Source organism: Lonchura striata, chromosome 4 (genome assembly GCF_046129695.1).
Source record: "Lonchura striata isolate bLonStr1 chromosome 4, bLonStr1.mat, whole genome shotgun sequence".
NCBI lineage: Eukaryota > Metazoa > Chordata > Aves > Passeriformes > Estrildidae > Lonchura > Lonchura striata.
In genome coordinates, this window is record NC_134606.1 from 36,156,436 (window position 1) to 36,177,514 (window position 21,079).

At 45.6% G+C, this 21,079-nt stretch overlaps 2 protein-coding genes and 1 long non-coding RNA gene across 4 annotated transcripts; 2 read left to right on the top strand and 1 right to left on the bottom strand.

Moving 5' to 3' along the window:
• On the bottom strand, positions 1-6,697 carry SAP30 (Sin3A associated protein 30). Its single transcript, XM_021552350.3, has 4 exons — positions 6,392-6,697; positions 4,999-5,121; positions 2,320-2,418; positions 1-335 (listed from the first exon to the last, which is right to left on the bottom strand). Exons 1-4 carry the CDS (start codon positions 6,695-6,697, stop codon positions 213-215), a joined length of 651 nt encoding a protein of 216 aa, XP_021408025.2. The 3' UTR covers positions 1-212.
• A 1,557-nt stretch (positions 6,698-8,254) lies between these two features.
• On the top strand, positions 8,255-14,359 carry LOC110467554 (uncharacterized). Its single transcript, XR_002464868.3, has 3 exons — positions 8,255-8,295; positions 12,691-12,751; positions 12,857-14,359. It is a non-coding gene; the product is annotated as an uncharacterized LOC110467554 (long non-coding RNA).
• Positions 14,360-18,083: 3,724 nt separating this feature from the next.
• Positions 18,084-20,404, top strand: HMGB2 (high mobility group box 2). Of its 2 annotated transcripts, none has more exons than XM_021524754.1 (5): positions 18,084-18,143; positions 18,631-18,801; positions 18,974-19,119; positions 19,209-19,383; positions 19,862-20,404. In XM_021524754.1, the coding sequence occupies exons 2-5, from the start codon at positions 18,652-18,654 to the stop codon at positions 20,015-20,017; spliced, it is 627 nt and encodes a 208-aa protein (XP_021380429.1). In that variant the 5' UTR covers positions 18,084-18,143; positions 18,631-18,651; the 3' UTR covers positions 20,018-20,404. The 2 variants fall into 2 exon arrangements, with proteins under 2 accessions (XP_021380429.1, XP_021380425.1); XM_021524750.2 differs by having other exon boundaries at positions 18,111-18,225.
• The last annotated feature ends 675 nt before the right edge of the window (positions 20,405-21,079 follow it).

Below are 21,079 nucleotides of genomic sequence, written 5' to 3' on the forward strand. Positions count from 1 at the left end.
TTTGAGCAACAATATCAGTGATATTTATTTAAAATAATTTTGCTGAGGAAATTTGTTTCATAAGTGATGGTTTTCAAACAAATCAGCAAGGTTATGAAAAATAAAACAAACAAAATCTCTCAGGAGAAAAAGTTACAAAGAAAGCTTTTGCATATCAACAAAACATCAGTCTTTTCATCTGCAGCCTGAGTCTCAGTTCCAACCTTTTCTGCCTAATGAATCCCACTATCCATCTTTAGATCTGGTTTATTCTTGTCATTCTTCACTGAGTAGATGAAGTATGTTAAGGTGTCCTTTTCATTCACTGGAATTGTCCTAAAGTGGCAGCCAATTATCTATAAAGGAAGAATGCAAGAAAATTAAATAATCACTCTTACATGCAAAAACTGAAAATTCATATTTAAATGTACTACATTAGCTGATTAAGAAGCTTACAAAAAAGGAAATTTTGCCTCTCCTCAGAAGTCTTCAATAGTCATGGAAAAAGGTAAACAGGAACTATTTTATTGATAATTGTGAGCTAAATGTAGCAGATTGTACCCCTAATTTCCAAAGTAAAAAGTTGATAATTTTTCCAAGGGAAAAAACCCTCAAAGCTATCAGAACAAACATGGGACTATCACTGGGGCATTTGTTAAATTAGAGCTTGAATACAACAGGTAATGACTACAGAATATCAACAGTGACAGCACTATTATGAGAGGCTACTGCTCTCTGTTCAGCTTGGGAGGTGGTATCTGCATCAAATCACATAAAGAAACATTTAATACAACACAAGAATTACCAGAGAACTATAACTGAATATTCAGCTCTTCAAAACAAAGCTATCATTGAAAATTCACCATGCTGTAACCATTGAAATATAACAGTCTGAATGCAGCTCTTGAATCACTTGTCATTTCAGCAGCCCTTCCCTTTCTTAAAATGAACACCAGCTTTAAAAGAAAGTAGCAAAATATTGCAACTGAATTTGTTCTCTGGCTTCTTGCCAGACTGGTAGACTAAAAGGATGAAGTGAAAAACATGGGACTGCTCACTTAAGCACCATAGGATCTAAGAATAAATGTTCAGCCTAACTAAAATTTAAGAAACTTTCTAAACTCTACCCCAAAAGCATTCACAGAGAAGCAGTCTGACACAGTAATGTGAACTTTCAGTAACAGCTAGAGCAGTGTCTACAGTATGCTAGGACGGATTACAAGGAATCAAATGTACTGTATATTAAGATAGCTCTGTGGCTATAGCTCACAAATACCTGCAGGTCAGTCAAATCAAGCATGTGGCAGAAGCAGCTTTGCCCATGCACACCAAGCAGAACTGTAATAACCTAGTGCAAGTAACATAGGACATGCACCTAAAGCAGTCCCTGCGAAACACCAGTTTTGCAGAACAAAAACTGCTCGTGCTTTTTCAATTCACAGACCTTCTAATTCAAGAGCTAACCTACGTATAAGCAAATGGAAGACTGATTTTACATTCTTTTACAGTTCAGCCTTGAGATCACCCATACCTTTAAGAGCCTTGTTTTCAATCCACACAGATCAAGAAAAGATGAAAACAAGTGTCTGCACTTAAATACAGCTGAATGTATCACTGCACAAAAGTGAAAAGTCAGTAGCTATACCTTCCTGTTAAGATCACCAGCTCTTCCACTTATTTACATCAATATGCTGTGACTGCACCTTTGCAGCACTAAAGAATTCCTTTAAGGCTGCACTCATGCAAAGCAAAGGTGCTAACATCCAGCTGCACTGACATGCAGCTTCAGCACTTTTGGAAACAGTAAATTCCATATAATTCCCGTTTTCTGACAGCAGATTCCAGTGGTTTTAACATAATTATCAATAGAAGCACTTTCTTCAGGTTTCTGTACTTTACACATACAGAAACCTATGTTTACAGTAACTAGGTGTTTAAAGCAAAGTCTGAACCTCACCAGAACTTCACTGACACCTCTCAGTTTCTAGTTCTTTTCAGTAGGACATTTCTGGTGAAGCTGTGATTGATCCACAGACAAAATAAATCCATGATTCTATGATATTCAGGGGCATGAAGATCATCTTACTGTTCCAGCTCAACACTGTTTAAAAGCAGCACACACTCGTTTTGGAAGTTAAGAGTCCCTCCTCTGGAAAGAGCTTTTACTTTTCATTTACTTGGCTCAGGAGCTGTGGCCAACGAAGGAAGCTAGATAAGCAGCTCCCTTTTGTTCTCCTAAAATCCAGATTATATAGGCACTTTATGCAAGGATCACAGTGTAAAGAAAACGACATGCCACAGCAAGTTGCATTTTCTATTATGGGAAACACTCATACATACTTCAACAAGCTGTGCTTTGTTAAGACCCGGTCTGGTCTGTAGCTTGAAGTGTCTTTTGTACCTTCGAAGTGTGTTTACTTGTAACTGATATAAATCAACCTAGAAGAAAAGAGGGGGAAGGGGAAGAAAACAATCTAATATAACTGAAAAAAATTCAGTCATTAATAGTTTGTCTCACAAAAACATTTTGGAAACTCACAGATATGCAAGTGTAAACAGTCAGCTCAGCAGATGTCATTTTGACAAAAAACAAACCTTCTAGCAGACAGGAAAATAGCCCAGCTCAGTTTAAAGAGTGTTTTGCTGTTACTGAGCATGCTTCTACCTCCCTTTAGCTGTGGACATTATTTTGAACTCACTATTGTACTTGCATCCATTCTGGATTTTTTGTTTGCTTCTCAGTTCCAGCATAACACCAAGCCAAATAGCAACTATCACATAACATCTATAAAGATGCTGATCCAAAGGAGGCCCCTATATTGTAATTTCAGCCATTACATCTTATGTAGATTACATACAAGACACCATGCACCATGAAAGAGCACATATTAGAATCAGGACAGAGTCTAGAGCACAAACATTCTTGATTTGAGGTGAGAAAAGAAAAGAACTGCTCTTGCTTTCCAAATGTATCCTTGCTACACAAGAATTATGCAGGAGTTATGTGCATGGGCATAAATGTCCAAAATTCTTTCTCAATGTCATTCACCTGTTGAGAGAATTACACAAAGTCCTCTCAGGGATACAAATACACAGCCTTAATCCAGTACTCCGTCAGTTTTGAATCCTATGTACTCTGATCAGCCACTTCTCCCAGCAACAGCTTACCCTTCCCATCCTCCCTGACAACCTAAGAGAGCTTAATCAGATGACTGAGTGGGAGAGCAAGCTCAGAAAGCAGGCTGAATGAGAAATTCTATTAGGTCAGTTGCAATTACAATAGTATTCTCCAAATTCGCTGCATTAAAGATTGATGAAGGCATTCACTTTTGCTTTATATTCATTTAACAGCCTCACTGCAGAACACTTAAAAACAGCAGTTGCTACTGCACACTTGGCAACCTGGCCAGACTCGAAGTGAGGCCACCTTGCATAATAAAGGATGGTATCCTTTGGTGTTTCTAAAGTTTACATGGCATTAAATTACACTTCCCAAGCCACAGTGGGGAAGCCACCCTTGCAGCATCATGGAGGAGCAGCAGCTTCTCAGCAAGCTCCAGAAACTACCAGGACTGCAGGAGTTTCTTTTCCTCCTGTAGGAATCGTTTCCAACCTAAAGAGAGCCACGACTGAGATGGAGCAGGAGAGCCTTACAACTCTTCAGAAGAATGATACTTTTTTCTTTAGCAAAATGGGTAACAATTGAAAATAAAGGTGGTCAAGAGCAAGCAAGTATCTAAGGCACACAGTAATTACAAGGAAAGAACAGACTGCCGTTGTCCAAACAGCCAGCTGACGCTTCTCAAAAACAGTTCCCAGTTTTCTCTTTTGTAATAATACTGTTTAAAAAAAAAGGCTTGTTTTCTTGTTCTGAAGATATCCATCAGTTGTGACATGTTTTATAATCCTGGCATAAGAAAACAAAACAGGCTCCCAGGAGAGCTGCAATTACACAGTGTCAGAAAGCTACCTGAAGTCACTCACAGCACTAGCTTTAGACAGAACTTTCCAAGAAACAATCACAGATATTTAACAGACAGACAACACCACTCAGCATCAAACTACTTTCAATCTCCTAAAATCCTCTTAGACAGAACATTCAGACTGGAGCCTCGTGCCTGAAGGCACAGATTCCTGCACAAACTTTACTCACTTACTTGCTGTTATCTGCAGATGCTGACCATAAGGATGCCATTACATTAACACTTACAGAGCGATTTCTGAAGAATGTTTTAACAATCCCTCTCAGAAAGAACCACGTAGGCATAATAAGCCTCTGCTCAAAATTAACACATTGTGGAGCACCTGCTAAGCAACGTTGTAGCAAAAATAACCTAGAGCATGTGTAAGAAAAAGAGAGCCTTATGTTCAAGACCGACCCATTACACTATGAGAAAGGTTGAACGCTTTAGTTAATGGGTCAGATTTCACTGGTGTGCAGTGGAGAAAACAGGTTTAAAAGACACCGTATTTCTCCACTCCTTCATAGCAGAGCTCTCCAAATGGTTCTTCCCCCCACAGTGGGCAGAAACAAAGCTACCATCATTAAACTCTCAGTCTTTAAAGTGACTAAGGCAATGGAGCAATTGCCTAGAACTACCTGCAACACATTTAGCACAAAAGGGACAGGACAGAGAAGCATTTATATCCTAAGCACTCTGTGCAACTCCCTTCAGCTTGTAAGCTTCAGCAAAAGGTAAGAGTTCGATGGCATGTGGCAAAACAGTAAGAAGGAGGAAAACAGTAGATTTCTCAGAGAAATCTTAAAACAGTAGATTTTTGAGAGAAGCATCAGACACTTAGAGACTCTTTCATTGTCCTATGCACCATTTAATCAGAAAACACACCACAAAAATTCAGTTAAATTCCGTTATATTAAAAACAGGGCAAATCAAGAATCTTCTCTTTCCTACACGTAAGGCAAAGCTGCAGAAGTGGAAGAGTGGTATTGGTGCAGACTCAGTGTCATTAAGAAGCTTAAGACAATAACTTGAAAAAAAAACCCAACTGTTCAGCTACCTCTGGAGCATCGATGTCTTGCACTGGTGAGTCACCATCATCATCGCTGCCTTTCCTCTTTCTTCTATTTCTCACACTCTGAATTAGATTTTTGTGGAAGTCACAAATGTACAGATGTCTTGCCTACAAGAATAAAACGGTATCTTTCAATTAAACCCACGTAGTGTATCTCCCAGACTGAAGTGCACGTAGACAGACAACCCTTAAGCACTCACAGCCACATTAACTGGGCTGAGGGAGCTTTTCCACTGGTTTATTGTAAATGGAGAGCGAGCTGCGCTGCGGCTCCCCGCCACCGGCTGGGCCCCGAGCTCGCTGAAATGCTGCAATGGGCCGATGCAGCAGTGCCAGGCTGTGGAGCCACGCAGCACAGCCCTCCCTCCTTCCCTCCCTCCGGCCGCGCATCGCACCGCGGGGGCCGGGCGGCACGCTAACAAAAAACAAGCTCGCAGCTTTCTCTGCGGGGCTAAGAGACGGCTCTCGTTTCCCCAGCTATATCCTCCCCTCCTTGTTTTACTTCCGCTACCCGGCACGGTCACGCAACACACTTATTTTTACTTTCTTTCTTTTTAACAAGTTTCCCACTCGTGGGGCTCTGCACGCTTTGGGAGATCCGGGCGCTGCCAGCCCGGAACGCCCCGGTCCGCGTGCTTTCAGGGCGAACGGGAGCGCGGGGCAGCGTGGGGCACCGGGCTGCAGCGTGGGGCACCGGGCCGGGTCTCTCGGGGCGCACGCAGCCCCGGCCCGGGGCGCTCCCGCCGGCAGCTCCACGCTGCAGCCCGTCTCGCCCTTCCGCGGCACCCGGCGAGGCGGGCGCTCTCCGGGCTCCCGGGCGAAGCACCGCGCTGGAAGGCGGCCGGCCCCGGCCCGGCCCGGCCCGGCCGCGCGGGGCCCGATGGCTGCCGAGCGGGAGATAAAGCGGCACCGGAGACGTGCGGCGCTGCAACACGAGGCGGGGCGGCGAGCGCGGCCCTCGCCAGCAACACAAACTAGCGCGCCGGGAGCCATGCAGGCTCCGCTCCGCTCCGGCGGGCAGCGGCGCTTCCCGGCCACGCTTACCCCCGGCTCCGGCTACAGGGGGGCACACGCAGTCGATGCCCAGGCTCTTGGGGTACAGGGGACCTCAGGAGCAGGCAGGAAAGGCGGGCGCTGCCCCCCGCCCGGAGGGACTTTCAGGCAGCGCTCCTGCCGCGCCAGCCCAACTCGGCCGTGCTACGGAAAAGAGGTGGGAAGGGGGAACGAACGCTTCCCCGCCGCCACGCTCCCCTCCTTCCCCACCAAACTTGAGGAAAAGTCCCCCAGCCAGCTAAGACACAGATGCGGCGACCTACCGGCCGCTTTTGTCCGCCCGCCCCGCCGGCAGCCCTGGCGCGTCCTCCCCTCGCGGACTTACGCTCTTGTCCAGCTCGATCTTCACCTTCTTCTGTGAAATGCTCTTCTGGATGCGCTTGCTGAAGCTGGCGTTGCCGGCGGCGCGGCCGCATCGCTCCCCCTCCTCCCGCAGGCAGCACAGCTGCCCGGCCCCGGGGCCGCCCGCGCACCCGCCGCCCGCCGAGCCCGCGGCGGCGGCGGCCGGACCCAGCCCCGGCGGCGCCGGCGGCGGCGGCACCTCCACGGCGGAGCCCGCAGCGCCCACCGCCGCCGCGGCGGCGGGGTCTGCCCCGCGCTGGGTCACCTCCTCGGGGGCGAAGCCGTTCATGCCCGGCGCCACCGCCGCCGCCGGCGGGATCCCGCCCCGCACCAAACTTCCCCGGCGAGGCGCCGCGGCCCGGCGGGGGGCTCCCCCGCTCCCTGCCCGCCTCCCTTCGGCGGCGGCACCGGGGCGCAAGTCCGCCCTCGAGGGCGGTCAGCCCACGCGTCGCGGGAAGGACTCTCCCTGCCAGCAGCCGCCAGCCGAGCACCGCGACTACCGGAGCAGCGGCGGCAGAGCCCCGCGGGCCGCCCCACTTCCTCCTTCCCCCCCTGTCATGTGGAGACTCTTCAGCTGTTTCCTATGTAACAACAGCAACCTGCCGCCCCGCCCCGCCCGCCCGCCGCGCATGCCGGCTGCCGCGCGCGGCCCCACGGGAAGCGCAGTTCCTGCCCGGCCGCCGCCGCACCGCGCGGCGGGAGCGCGGCCGAGGCAGCGGCGGGGGCAGCATTCGCTGCCGCAGCCGCTTCTTTTTCCCGCGCCGCGCTCCGCTGCCTTTTCATCCCGTCTGCAGGCTGGGCCCGCTGCAAAGCCCCGTGCGTCAGTCTCTCTTTTTCCCCCTTCCCGCGCCTCCCCGGCGGCTCCGCCGTGGGATGTGGAAGGGCGGCCGCGGAGAGTGTCACGGGTCGGAGCTGCCGCCGGCACGACTGAGCTCGTACCCGCGCTCCTACCGACGCGGGCCCGGTGGCCTCCGCCGCCGGCTCGCTGTGCCGCAGCGGCTCCCCCCGTTCACTTGCTCTCGCTCTAGTGTTCTAGCCGAAGCCGGCACTGCTCCGGCTGTTGGTTCCGGATTGTCTGTCTCGTGCCTTCCCTCTCGACATTTCTGCCCTGCCTCGCTTCCTACTTTCCGCCTACTGTCGGCTACGGCTGGCAGCGGCTCCCGGAGAGGGCGGGCGGGCTCTGTCCGAGCGCTCCTGCCCCTCCGCCTGCGGGAGGCAGCTCCCCGGGAGCCGCCGCGCAGCCGCTGGCTCTGCGGCTCTCAGCAGAAAACAAACGGAGCTCCGGCCTTTGTTAGGGCTGATCTTACAACACACGTAGTCAGGGCTCCGTCCTGCGTTCCTGTAGCAAAGCCTTTTGAAGACAAAGGCGACGTACAGTGCGAGTTTCTAGTTTTGTCATTTAAAAAGACATTTTGTTAGTAAAGGTGACTGTAGCAACAGGAAAGCCTTGAGAATGCAGAATTATTTTCGCTAATGATGAACCAAGACCTTGCTGTGCACACGGCTGGGTAAAATAGACACTCTGTGAATACTTGACAAAAGCAGGTATTTTTAGTTTTGAGGCTTTACAAAGCTACACAAGAGATGCGTTGGCATTAAATCATTTAACAATTCAGCTGTTGACAGCAGAGTGGCAAAAGCAGCAAGCTCTGATCTACTGTCTTTTCAAGCACATTCAAAGGAGGCACAAGGAAGGGAGAGGTTTTGCTTTCCCTTTGAACTACCGCAGATATTCCTTTAAATCTCAGAAACGGCATTTGAGCTGAGCGTGCTCAAAGCGCAATGATTTAATCACTGAAATATTTGACCGTATCGCTTGCTGTGCGTTTCCAGCTTGAAGGAGTAGCAGGGAGGCTGGTGAATAATTCAAGGAGACACAGATCCTGCGTAAGTCAAAGTTCTGCGTGAGCCGAGAACGCGATTATAGAGCAGTTTCAGTTTGTGCTGCAGATGGCTCCTTAATCTGATTGCGTAACCGGGTATTAGAGAATAAGGGCTGGTCCCACTGTCGCAACCGAATGAAGGATACAGAAACTGAAGCTACCCTGAGCACAGGCACAGCAGCTCTCCGAGGCACGTTTCGGTGATTAGCGAGGTTCGGAATAGGAGGAGAGTTGGAAAAAATACTGAACTCTGCTTTGTTATCAGCCAAGCTGAAGACTAGGTTTAATTCCATGCTCTGCTGCTGAACAATCTCAGGCAGCAAAGGTTTGACTCACTTTTTTAGTTTCTTGTGATTTCAAACTTTTGAAATCTGTAGTAATATTAAGATAAAAAAGAACAAAACCCCCAATATCATAGCAGAAGCTAAAATCTGGGAAAAGTGGGACAAAGGTGAGTTCCAGGAATTCTTCAGTGAAAATCTGGGTCATGAATAGCAATTTCTAGACTCTTGGACTATGTCTTCTGAGGTCCCTTTTTATTTATTTATTTATTTGTTTGTTTTTAAAATTTCAGATGGATTTGACCTTACTATGAGCATAAAATATTATGACTGGCTCTGGCTGCTGTTGTTTGGTTTGATGGAAAGATCACGTGTGCATTTTAAATGTTTCTGATCCTCTTTGAGCAGTTAAAAGCCTGACTATGTTACCCAGACGTGCTTGCCAAGATGCTAATTTATAAGCGTAATTTCGAGTAAAGTAGTACCATAGTTTCATGATTAGGTCATGATAAGAGAGTCGTGGGACTTAGAAAGATGGTTCTGTTTCTGCTGTAAGCTGCTCGTTTTCGCACCTGTGCCCTGTGCCTCTTTGTGCCCATAAAAATATTGCTGTGGCTGCACAGCAAACTGTATTGGGTTACAACTAAGCTAGCAACAAGAAAAATTGTTTAGATTTAATCCTGACCTGTTTTACCACTCAGTTGCAAGATGCCCCAGCACCCGGGATGGTGCAGTAGAAGGGCAGCACTCTGACAGGGGATGACCACCTCATTTGGTATGAACGCCTGCTTACAGTAACAAAGAAATCATGTCACTTTTAATCTTGCATCACACGTGGGATGAAAAATACAAAGAACTGCAGCTACATGGGTTTATCAGAAAGTATGAAGCTTACTACAAAACAGATTTACAAACTTTCATGAAGCTTGGGATACATTAAATAAAAAGCAAAATCATTGTGGAGTATGTTGTCTAAAATTTAAGTTTTTTAATACAAACTCTAGTACTGGGTACTAAATAAAGCATGTATGGGGACATATTTTAAATAAGCATAAAAACATGCAGGATTGCAACCATATACTGATTAAACTTCAAAAATTAAAACAGTTCAAAGGAAACAGCAGCTCCAAACCAACTGCCCTGTACATGATGTGTCACTAGTACTTGCAGCAGAGCTGAGTAGTACAGAAGGTAGCAGTAATCTATATCCCTTGGGCCTACCAAGAACACAGCATGGATGACTTGTGACATGCAGAAAGAACAGGAGCTACAGCATCCCAAAAAGTCTGAATTCACAGCTCCCAGGCTCTGAAGTCAGCAGGACTCAGTGGCCCCTCCTGGCACTGAGGCAGGCCAAGCACATCTTTCTAAGTGGTGGAAGCCCAGCAGCTTGTTCTTCTCTGAGATGCCATATGTCCCAGCTCCTGTTAGCTTTTGACTGATGTGTTTTGTAATTTGAGAGAGAAGAATGATAATCAGATACATCACCTTGGATATATTGAAAGCACATTGCAAATTACTAGTAATTGCATTACTAGTAATCAATCCTGGAAGATAAATGTTGCTCTTGCCACTTTGTATGCATTTCCATGGCATAAAGTTCAGCTGGGGAGGATGATTCTCTTCCCCAGCAGGTACCTTTCACTTGAAGTCCAAGAGTACATTAGTGCACTTGTGTTCAGCACCTGAAATTATCCTCTTAGCAAAAGGAATAATAAGGAAAACTATTGGTAGGCATTTTTTCTCAGCAAATACACATTTTATTTGTTATATATTGTAACTACTTCAGTGAAAAAAAATTCTTTTAAAACATTTGAAAAATTCTGCAAATTCCACCACTCACTCTGGTCATTTTAATAAAAAAGCAACCTAATCTATAAGCAAGCATTCATGGGCTGTGATATAAAGAACAGTGGCCAAATCTTCCTTACCAGAAATAAGTGCTATTAATTTTATCTTTCCTTTTACTTTTTTCTGATTTTTTTAATACCTCATTTTCCTTTCCCACTCCAGCACCACCTAACCTCCTACTGCTTGTTGCTCTGCTTCCAATTTATTGTCCAAATTTGTTAAAGCATAGACCCAAAGCTTAGGAATATTGGAACTTGCCTACAGTTTTTTTTTTTTTTTTTACTTTATATGTTTTAGGCTAGGATAGTTAAAATACAAATTCAGATAATTAATTTTATAACAAAACCTAATCTGTTTTAGTAATACACATAGACCTTATTTTATATGGTTCAAGAAGTGCAGTAATAAAAAAAAAAAAAAATCATAACTTTAACCAGAATTATCTCCAGGTCTGAACTGAGTTGAAGCCAGTCTTTCTTTTATAAGCATTTGGCCTTGTACACTGAAAACTCAAGCTGTATAAAAGAATATATATAACAAAGGCTTTTATTAAAAGATTTTAAGCAGTAAAGAAGGTCCAAAACTACACATTTTAAGAATAATTTAGGATTTAAAGTGAAAAACCAATGTACTGTAAAAGATTTAAAGTTTTGTAACACACTCCCTTTAATGGTTTGTGCAACTTCTCTTTCATAATAAGCCATTAGTTACAGGAAGCATGAGATTATCTTCTGGTAGAAGGCATCATTCTTATGTGCAAAAAATATGTTATATTCTTTGTTAAATGTACTTGACAAATTGTTTGTTGGTGGGCCTAAGCAATGAAGGATGAGTTAGGGGAGGGAGCTCAAACACAATGACCACCCAAAAGCAGAGGAGCCAACCTCCAGCTTTGCTTTAGGTACTCCTCAGTTTCAACACCCCCTCCCCACCCCCCAGAAGTCTCCACTCAACCCAAGTGCACCTCTATCTCTGCTTGTTTCACAGCCACTGATCTCTTGTTCATCCAGGTTGCTTTGATTAACATTTTGTTTCACATTATATTAGATCGCACAGAGACTCCATTAAATCCTCACTCATGCTCTTCAGAAATACAAAGCAGCTCTCTGAAACATAATGAGGAAGAGTATCACCCCCAGAGGTTTTGTGTAATGCAATAAAAATTTAACTACTAGTAATAGACCAATGTGGTATATTGCTTACAAGTTATTTTTCAGTCCCTTGAAATGAAATAAAAAACCTGCTCAGATTTTTTTTCCCTGTAAGATAAACTGTCATATCTTTTCAGCAAATTTTGCTGGTCTCTAATGCACTCTTGATACCACAAAAAGCACTCTACATACTGTCATCTGTGCTACAGTCTTGCATTTTGTGAGCTATTGTTTTGTTGTTATATAAATTCAGATTTGACAATGGTTTTAACCTCTTGTTTTGTACAACACATACTACACCATCTTCAGATTTCAGGTTTTGTCAGAGGTTTTTTCAGGTTTTGTCAGAGGATCCTAGAACCTACAGGGCTCTGTTACACCATCATGTCCTCTTCTGGTACACATTTGTTTCACAGAAAGGAAAATAGGAAAGTTCTGTAGCCCTAAGAGCCTCTTAGAGTGAGTGCCCTTGTCCTTGCAGTTCAATTATAACCATCTCTAGGTCTGACTTCGCTCTAGGTGAAGTTAACAGCAAGTTTTAAATGCCTCTTGGGAGCAAATGAACACTTCTTCCACCAAACCATCAGTTAGATACTTGGATTCCCTCAGTAAAAACAATATAGTCTGATACTAATGCAGACACTTTCATAAAAATAAAATCAATAAAATTACACATGCATTTGGGGTTTAAATGCTTTCCTGACCTCCTGCAGAGCTCCTGCATAAAAGATACAGATAGGCTTATATGCCAGCAAGCTCAACCTCCCCTGTTACTGTAAAGTTCTTTAGCAGTATAGAGTAGGGCATGCAATGGGGTGCTGTAAGGAAATGATACATTTATATCACCAACTGCTGGAAAATCCCATGGGAACCATGACTAAAAATGAGACTCATGATTCAATCAACAATTTGAAAACTTCATGAGCATTTTCTTTCTAGTCTCAGATCACCTATGTATCCTGTGGTAATTTCTATGACACATATCACAGCAGTAGTTTCCAGAAGTAACAGAAAAAATTATTCTCCTAACAATGTCTACATTAACAAGATGCATGCCACATGACCAACACTTGAGACGCATTTAAGTTTAACGAGACCTATTGAAATTAATTTCAGCTTTTCTGGATGCAAGACGAAGACCAGTATGTTCATGAATATCAATCACAGTGCTTACAAGGTACTTTGTTGCTACCAGCCAAACCTGCTTATTTCTGCTAGCTCCTTCCTCTTGCAGCCCATGACACACAGCCTTGTCAACTCCCACTGTTCTCTTTCCCAGAAGACTTTAGAGCTGCAGTGACATAGGAGACAGATTCTACTGTCAAGTTCAGCCTCATTTTAAGTTTCTAGCCCACATGACCACAGAAGGAAACAATTCCTTAGACTGGACAAAGGTATGAACAAAGCATTCTGGTTGGTCCATATGTGTAAGTCACCGTGGGTTGACAGGGGCTTCATTCTGGCAGCAGCAAGCACCAGCAGCTACTCTCAAAAATCAGAAGCTGGACTGTTACTACGACCTCTTTGGATCTCCTCAATAGGTGTCACACCTCCAGGACCAGATGCAGTCCAACCCTATGTGTTACAGCTCAGAAGGAGGAAAAAAAGTTTTCAATTCACAAAAGACAGAACAATTTTATTGGCAATTAAATTTAATTTCTTAAGAGTAAGTTGTGTATATGTTTCAGGCAAAGTACCAATGTTTTCCAACACTGGAAGAGTTTGGAGATGGGGAGAGAATATAAAGGTTTTTTCCCATTTAAACCATATTCTTTCTGTAAAATAAGGGCTATCTACATTCTAGAGCCCCTCTAAGCTGCCTAGTAAACTATTCAATATATAAAGACAAATTGCTGCTTTCTGCTTACACCTGTAAAAAGGGATTAGCAGTATAGCAAAACAAAGAAAATTTTTAAATATATTGAGGGGAAAATGCTGCATGAGTATTACTTTGAATGTAAACGAGAAAGTGAGTAAAAGCCAGGTGAATAGAAATGCAAAAAAATGTTTTAAAAAGTTAAAAGCTTGTAAACCAATGCAAAAAAAAATAGGTACTGTCAAATGAAGACTGAAAAAGTTCAGGTAACAATTATTGTGATCAGGAATTGCTATTGTTTCTAATACAGATAACTGCGTTAGTACCATGAGATTTGCAGTATTTATTTCTTAACATATGACTGCTGCAGTTTCAGCTTTTGCTCTGCAGCTGTCCCGGATAGTGTCTCATACAGGCTGCCTTTGTTTTAGATATTGGGTACACAGCACAAAGTCAAAACAAGCTCCTGGGCTTTCAGACTAACCCAGCCTAGTGTAACTAACACAGCTGCATTTGCCTATGAGCTGCTTAACTGGTTATGCAGGCTTTACAATGGCTCACATAATAAAACCCTAATGTTTAAATGGTAAATATATTTCATTTTTACAACATACATATTATTTACATGTTGTACAACACTAAAAAAACTGGGGAACTTCTAACACGCTGTCTTAAATGCAATTCTTTAAGATATTTGCAGAAATACCAGTTTTGTAAACTTCTAGGCACCAGCAGTTATGTTTTTATTGAAGTACAAAGAAAATGACTGTTTATAACTGGAACACTATAACAAAATAAATTTTGTGTTGAACTTAGGTAAGCAGTAGTTTAAATAGTTTTGATTTTTGCTTTTCATCCTAAAGCTTCCACCATATATCTAGTGAGGGATGCTCACAAAAAAGAGGCCTAAAACATTATTGCTATCTGTAAACTTTGTAATTCACATTAAAAGGGTTTTCAAAGCAGTGACCTACTTAAATGCTTTTTGTGTCTTGAATTTTAATTTTTTTTTTCCTGTAACAAAGAAATATGCTGATTAAAGCTTTCTTTCAACATCTTCCATTCCTGTTAATGAAGTTTGGTTTGATTAAAACTGAGAGCAATTTTACCTCACATTCATTATTCATCCACTGATTTTTCAGGTCTGGAAGAAGAAATTGCCTATCAATCAAGAGTGATAACTTTCCAAAGCAGAATTTTACTGCCATTTTGTACATTAAGGCATATTCCATACAGGAATTTGGCTAGTAGGACACTCTCTGGGAAGTGTCAGTAGAGCTTCCTTATTGAACTGACTGAATTAAAACTGACAGCACCACTACATAAATACACTTACATCAGAATGCAAGTTAGCAAACTACAGTTCTATGACCTTAACTCTGACCAATCTCCTCAGCTGAACAGTATCTGTTGTAATGGATCAGCTGATGATTTAATTCAAATAAAAGGCCTTTGTTCCTTTCTTCCCTTGCTTTGTCCACACTGACACCACTGTCCAGAAAAGCTCTAGAAGCAGCCCACAGAAGCTAAGAGATACAGTATGACAGAAAGCAAGTAATCACTCCTGTCACACATTTTTGTTGTCTGTGACATACTTTTCTTTAAATCCATTTCTCAGCTCCATAACATGGTCTCACCCATCTGGTCTTTTCTCTACCTTCTATCTGACATTTCTAGCCTCATCACTCATCCTCACTTTATCCTCACGCAGTTTATTGAAGATTAAGCCAAGTTAACAATAGCACCCCAAATTGTGGAACAGATTAGAAATTCAGAAGGGCTCAAGGCCAGAGAGCCATAAAACCTAAGAGTTGTTTCATGAGCAGAATTATTCACACTGAAGTAACTCCAAGTCCCAGAGTTTATGCTTCTTCCCCACAAGTGTCATGCACATGTGGTTAATAAATTAACCACGCGTACCGACCAAAGTCAATACTGCACAGATCACTGCTTTAGAAGAGTAACAGTGACTGAATCTCTGGAGACAGAAATTGTGTTTTTGTCTGAAAAGTGACAGTGTGGAGCAATGAAAAACAGTGACAGCTTATTGTGGAAGCAGAGAAGTGCTTTTCCAGGCACGAAGGCGCTGGAAGGAAGGCTCAGCTTTGGGAATGACAAGTTCCTAACATCAGCATTCTTGTGTAGTGGGGCTTTCAGCATTGGTGCTGCTGTGGGAAGCTTCCAGTATCGTGTTCGAGCATGGAAAATTCTCAATAGTGCCTTCCTTGTTGGAGGACAGACAGATGTTACTTTGGTTTCTCATGTGCCCTGTGTTGTATGAGACAGCATGATGTAACACACTATGGGTCTAGCAAAGCGTGCAAAAGCTTGCTTTTCCAGCTAGGAAAATTTAAAGATCCTAATTTCTTTCTTAAAACATTTGAAAGGCAGGTCTCATTTTTTCCCATAGCAATAATTACACTTTCTCACCCCACCTGCTTTTCCACAATAATATTCTTCATATTCTTAGAGCAGATATAAAAACAGATGCAACAGCAGACGCCTTACTGCAATTACATCACAAAATTTCCAAAGACTGTTCCAAAGTAATATTTTTCTACGAATGTGCTATATTAATGTTAAAGCAGTGAAAATGTAAATAAAACTTACCTAAAGCTTTTTTCAACCCACTCCTCTCCAATAATTGAGAGAGAGTGTCTAGGTCAGTCTAGCATACGAGGAATGTTTTAAACCACAGATACCAATGGTTGTACTACGATTCACTCAGTACCTACCACTATTGTAAAATTCTACCATCTTTTACAAAATTGCTTTAGTAACCTGAACACATTTCTCAAGTAGCTTTTATACAGAGGTGGTTCACCACAAAGTAAATGAGTGACCCATCTGGCAGCTTAACTCATGAAATAGTGCTTTTCATGCAAAATATGAAGCAAAGGCATTTTTAAAGCCGCATAATGAAACAACTCTCTGCAAAGTGGACAGATAGACCTACATAGAATTTGGCACCATAGAACTGAGAACATTAATTTGCTATGGAGAAGCAATGGAATACAGTCATAACGAGCCCAAACCAGAACATGAAACATTCCCCATGGAAATGTTTTATTTTAGGAGGTAAGGAAGACTAAGCTTTATTTGTATGCTAAACACTATCAAAAGTAATAGCCACATAAGTGAACTGATACAAGGTTTTGGAGAACTGGCTTGGGAAGGCTTTGGCATCTGCAGAGGGCATGCATAATCTGTGGGTTGCTCTGTTAATATACCTCCCAACTACCCTCTTCTGTAGCAGATTTTGGCTTTTAGGGCTGCAAGTTTGGGCAAACACACAAAACTTAAAAAGAAACATAAAAAGCAGGAATTTAGTACCACATTAGTGAATTGTTCCACATGAACCTATACTTGTCAGAGGGAAAGAAGAAAAGCTTGAAGAACTGTACCTGGTAAGTTCTTATACTCAGCAACTCTGAATGGGGGAGACTGAAGATAATGACATTGACCACTCTCACACCTGCAGCTACTCAATACTCTCACATAGCTTAGGGATTTGTTTTTCTTACCATCGAGGAAGGTTAACATGATTAAAGTTCTGCTGAAGGCACCACATCTTCAGTAAACAAAGTAATAACACGCTTCTCACTAGGGCTATAAACTACACCTGAAAAAACAAGTGTTAGAACCCACTTAGATTACTAAGAATATCTATCCAAAGTAGAGAATTAGATGAAAATAATCAGACAGAAGAAAACCAGTCAGCAAAACCAGTATAATGTAGTCTGGGGTGACATCGCAGTATAAGTGACTGTATGGACATGCCAGTTTTCTCCGCAAACCCAAAGGGCCAGATTTGCTGCTAGCGGTGCACTTGAAAGCATTGCAGCAAACCACGGGCGTGTTTTACATTAAAACCTCAGTTCGACCGAGATTGGGTCCCAGGCTTTCTACTGCTGCAGCCTGCACTGCACAGAGAGCACCGAGCGCGGAGAGCCGGCACCTTCCCTTCTCAGCGCCGGTGCCTCTGAGCGGGGAAACCAGCCCCTCACGGGCAGCCCGGGCTCTTCCAAACCCCTCCAGCCCGGGAGAAGGGAGCTCTCTCTGCCCAGGGATCGCTACAAGCCACACGCTCCTTCCGTGGGGAACCCGGACTGGAGCCGGGGGCGGGCACCGCCGCAGCCCCTGCTCCGCGGCGGGGCGGGCCAGCTGGGCCTCCAAGGAACGGAGCTCGCTTGGGCACCGCAACGCAACTTTCAGCCCAGCTTTACGGCCAGCCGCTGCTGCCCGCAGACGCCACGGCACGGAGGGCAGGACGGAGGGAGAGGGCGGCGCTGCCGCCTCGGCCGCCCCCGAGCCGGGCAGGCAGAGCCGAGGGGGCCGCCGCCAGCCCCGCGCCCTTTGTATTTTTAAACCACGCTGCGGCCCCCGCGCCCCGCCCAATCAGATCGGCCGCAGCCTCGCCGGCCAATGGCAGCGGCCCCCGCGGTTTTTTAAACCGTCCCTCTCCCCCAATCGCCGCCCAGCGCGCTCCGCCCAGCCCCGCCCCCGCTCCCTCACCCCAACCGGTTCCAACGGGTATAAGCGCCAACGACCCCCCGCGCTCGTCCCAGCCCGGCAGTAGCCCGGCCGTGACGCCAGAGCGGCAGGCAGCCAATCCCGCCCGGCTCCCGCGCCAGGGGGCGGGGCTGCGGGCAGTTTGAACCGGCGCGGCAGCCAATGGGCTGCGGCGGGGCGGGCCGTGGGGCGCCGCGGCTCGGGTTGCTGTGGCGGGCAGCGCCGCGGAAAACAAGAGGCGGTAAGAGCGCGGCCGGCACCACTCGGCAGCAGCGCCTGAGGCAGCAGAGCCCCGCGCCGCCCGCCCCGCTCCGCTCAGCCAGGCAAGGACCGCGCGCCCGCCGAGCGCCAGCGCGCCGGGAGGGACGGAGGGAGAGCGGGCAGGAGCGGACACCAGCGGCGGTCCCGGGCGCAGAGGCAGCGAGGGGCTCCCGCGGCGGGCAGCACGCCCGGGGCGGAGGGGAGATTCCTGGCGGGCGGGTGGGGCCGGGAGGCGGCGGCGGCTGCGGCCCCGGCGGGGAGGGCCGGGGCACGGCGGGCGGGCTGCCCGCCGCGGCGGCGGAGCGGCGCCCGGCGGCGGAAGGGGCCGCGGCCGCGGCGGGCGGCGCGGGCCGAGGGGCGGCGGGGCGGGGCCGGGCGCGCTGGGCGGGAAGGCGCCGGCGGCAGAGGCGGGAGCGCGCTGGGGGCGGCCCCGCCTCACGCCGCCTCCCCGCCCGCCTCCTCCGCAGGGACCCGCCGCCGACCTCGCCATGGGCAAAGGCGACCCCAACAAGCCGCGGGGCAAGATGTCCTCGTACGCCTACTTCGTGCAGACGTGCCGCGAGGAGCACAAGAAGAAGCACCCGGACTCGTCCGTCAACTTCGCGGAGTTCTCGCGGAAGTGCTCGGAGCGGTGGAAGGTGAGCGGGGCCGGGCAGGGCCGAGCCGTGCTGAGCCCTTGCCGGACCAGCCCCCGCCCCTGCTGCGGGCTGCTGGGAAAAGATCCCCGGGAGCAGCTGCTGCTTAGGCGTTAGTGGGTCAGCAGCTGCTTTATCTCATCCAGACTCTTCTTTCCCCTCCGTGTGTCCACAGACAATGTCAAGCAAGGAAAAAGGAAAATTTGAAGAAATGGCTAAAGGAGACAAAGCTCGTTATGACAGGGAGATGAAAAACTATGTTCCTCCCAAAGGTGAGAAGAAGGGAAAGAAAAAGGACCCCAACGCTCCTAAAAGACCACCGTGAGTGTTTCTATGACTCCCTCCCCCCACAGAAAAAAAAGTATTCTGATAGCTTGATACTTCACTTTAATCACTGTCTCTTGATGTAGATCTGCATTCTTCCTTTTCTGTTCTGAACACCGTCCGAAAATCAAGAATGAACATCCTGGCTTGTCTATTGGAGATACAGCAAAGAAATTAGGTGAAATGTGGTCTGAACAGTCGGCCAAAGATAAACTGCCATATGAACAGAAGGCTGCAAAACTAAAGGAGAAATATGAAAAGGTACAGTAAAAGTAATACAACAATATTAAAGTTGTGGAGCTCACTGTAAATATCTGACTTGTGTCTTGCACCCACACCATATGGGGCTTGCAATTATACAATATGGGCCTTTAGAAGACGTGGAAAGGTGTGGCGGGGCAGGTATCTGGAACCCTTGCAGAGAACGTGGATGTAGGTCTTGCATGTCTATAGAGATTTTACCAGTAAGATGCCTTACTACCAGAAGACAGGTCATCTGCTTGCTAAAATAAATATAGTCAGACTCCAAAGCACCATGGCCATAAAAATCTTAAAACTGTCTGCATTGCATGTTCTTTTGCTTAAAGATTTAAGCATGAAAATCCCAAGGTGGAAATGCTGCTTTTTTTGCATGCACTGTATCTGACCTATGCAATACAGTAGTACTGAAATACCAAAGCAGTACAGATTTGTCTTCTGTATTATTTTGCTAGCAACTTAAGAAGCATTTTTCTTGCAGGATATTGCAGCATATCGTGCCAAGAGCAAGAGTGATGCAGGAAAGAAAGGCCCAGGTAGGCCTGCAGGATCTAAGAAGAAAGCAGAACCAGAGGAGGAGGAGGAAGAAGAGGAAGAGGATGAGGAAGAGGAGGAAGAAGATGAGGATGAAGAATAAATGAATTTCCTGCTGTAAAGATTTATGCTCGGAATCCAATATTTTGCTAAGAATGTGAACTCAAGTGCAGCTCATTGTTAGCTTCAGTATAAGAATCTGTACAGAATTGTGTATAGGTAATGTGGTTCCTTTATAGGGAGACTTCAATTTATAATGTAAGCAGTAGCCAAGGGCTGCTACAGTTCGGTTTGGAAAAACAAGAGTTGTTGAATGTTTCTACTGTTTCTGCATATTTAATGGTTATATTGAAATTCAGTGACTGATAGCCAGGTGTTTCTTTCTAGCTAAGTAAAACAAAGGTAGCTTAATAGCTGATCTTGTATTTTGTAGTATTTTGTTGCATTGTATTACTTTTTTAACAGTTTTGTAATAAAATGTTGTACATTATTCTGTGTTCCTGATGTTTCTGTGAGGCTGGGCACTCCCAGAGTGCTGGAATCCTGTGTGGGAATGTGCAGTGTTCTTTGGCTCTTGCTGTTACTGCAAAACTGGCAAGTCCCTTAAGCATTGACTCCTGGAGCTTTTGCTGCCACTTAAACTCCTTTAACTGATTTCCTCTCCCACTGCCATTAGTTAAAACTGACACTTTCCTTACAGTAGCTTTGCCTGTGTTGCCTTGTGGGTGAAAAAAAAATCCCTTAAATAGTGAAATTCTTGATAATTACTCCTGGGTTATCTTCTTTCCCCAGACTGTTAAAGCACAGGCCCTTGTTTTGGCATGGTAGCTGATAATGAGTGAATGTTTGGAACTTTGGCTTCCAGAGCTCAGGGTCACTGGCTTGGCTATAAGACAGATATGGTTAGAGCCCTGTCTTCCCAGATGTTGCTACTCCTTCCCTCTCCCCCTGGCTCCAGTGTTACTGGCTTCTCATACACGGCTTGCAGAACAGCAGGAAAGATATTGGAATGTTACCTCCACACGTGCCAGTAGATTCCTGCAGAAAGAGAAGGCATTTGTATAGAACAAGTGTTTCTGATATGTTCCTATTCGTGGTTGTAACAGTTACACTATTTCTTGGCTTTTACTTTAATACATATAAAGGCTTAAATCTAGGTACCTAA